Consider the following 663-nt stretch of genomic DNA (forward strand, 5'->3'; position numbering starts at 1 on the left):
CACAAACAACCACAAAAAAATACCTTTGTATGGGGGCGTTCAGAGTGTTGGGTTTGAACGTGTTTAGTGAGAGCACCTGCATAAGTAAAACAGGTAAAACCTTTTTCACGTTGATCGTACTTTTTCTCACCAGTATATGTCCTGCTGAGCGGCCGACGCCGCACACTCCGGCATCGATGTGCTGGACAAGGGTACTTCTCTAGGCAAAACGCATGGAGTCAGTCTCTTGAGATGCATAGCAAGGTCAGACTTTACAGCAAAACGACGATGGCACATTTGACACTGGTGAGGTTTCTCACTGAGATGTGCCCTACTAAAGTGTGCATCTAGATTATATTTAGTTGTAAAAGGCTTGCTACATTCGGCACACTGATAGGGTCTTTCGCCCGTGTGTAGAAGTCTGTGCCTGTCTAGGTGATATTTTTGGCCGAATGACTTCTCACATAAATCGCACGGATGTCGCCTCTTATGGGTGTGTAGAGTTACATGCTTTTTCAGTACCCTAGACTTCCGAAACGATTTGTCGCAGTAGGGACACTTCCACTTCTTTGCCACGTCCTTATGTGCACGCGACTGCCTCGGAGAGCTGCTGGCGGTGCTGGGCATGGTGTGATCCTGGTCGCTTCCACCACTACCAAGTGGGTCCGCCTCGCCGAAAGCGAC

At 48.9% G+C, this 663-nt stretch overlaps 1 protein-coding gene across 1 annotated transcript; it reads right to left on the reverse strand.

The window, feature by feature from the left end:
* Positions 1-6: 6 nt before the first annotated feature.
* LOC113206515 (gastrula zinc finger protein XlCGF49.1-like) lies at positions 7-657 on the reverse strand. Its single transcript, XM_052276100.1, has one exon. The coding sequence runs from the start codon at positions 604-606 to the stop codon at positions 127-129; it is 480 nt and encodes a 159-aa protein (XP_052132060.1). The 5' UTR covers positions 607-657; the 3' UTR covers positions 7-126.
* Positions 658-663: the final 6 nt, after the last annotated feature.

The sequence above is a fragment of the Frankliniella occidentalis genome, unplaced genomic scaffold (genome assembly GCF_000697945.3).
Source record: "Frankliniella occidentalis isolate FOCC.00 unplaced genomic scaffold, Focc_3.1 Scaffold1673, whole genome shotgun sequence".
Classification (NCBI taxonomy): domain Eukaryota; kingdom Metazoa; phylum Arthropoda; class Insecta; order Thysanoptera; family Thripidae; genus Frankliniella; species Frankliniella occidentalis.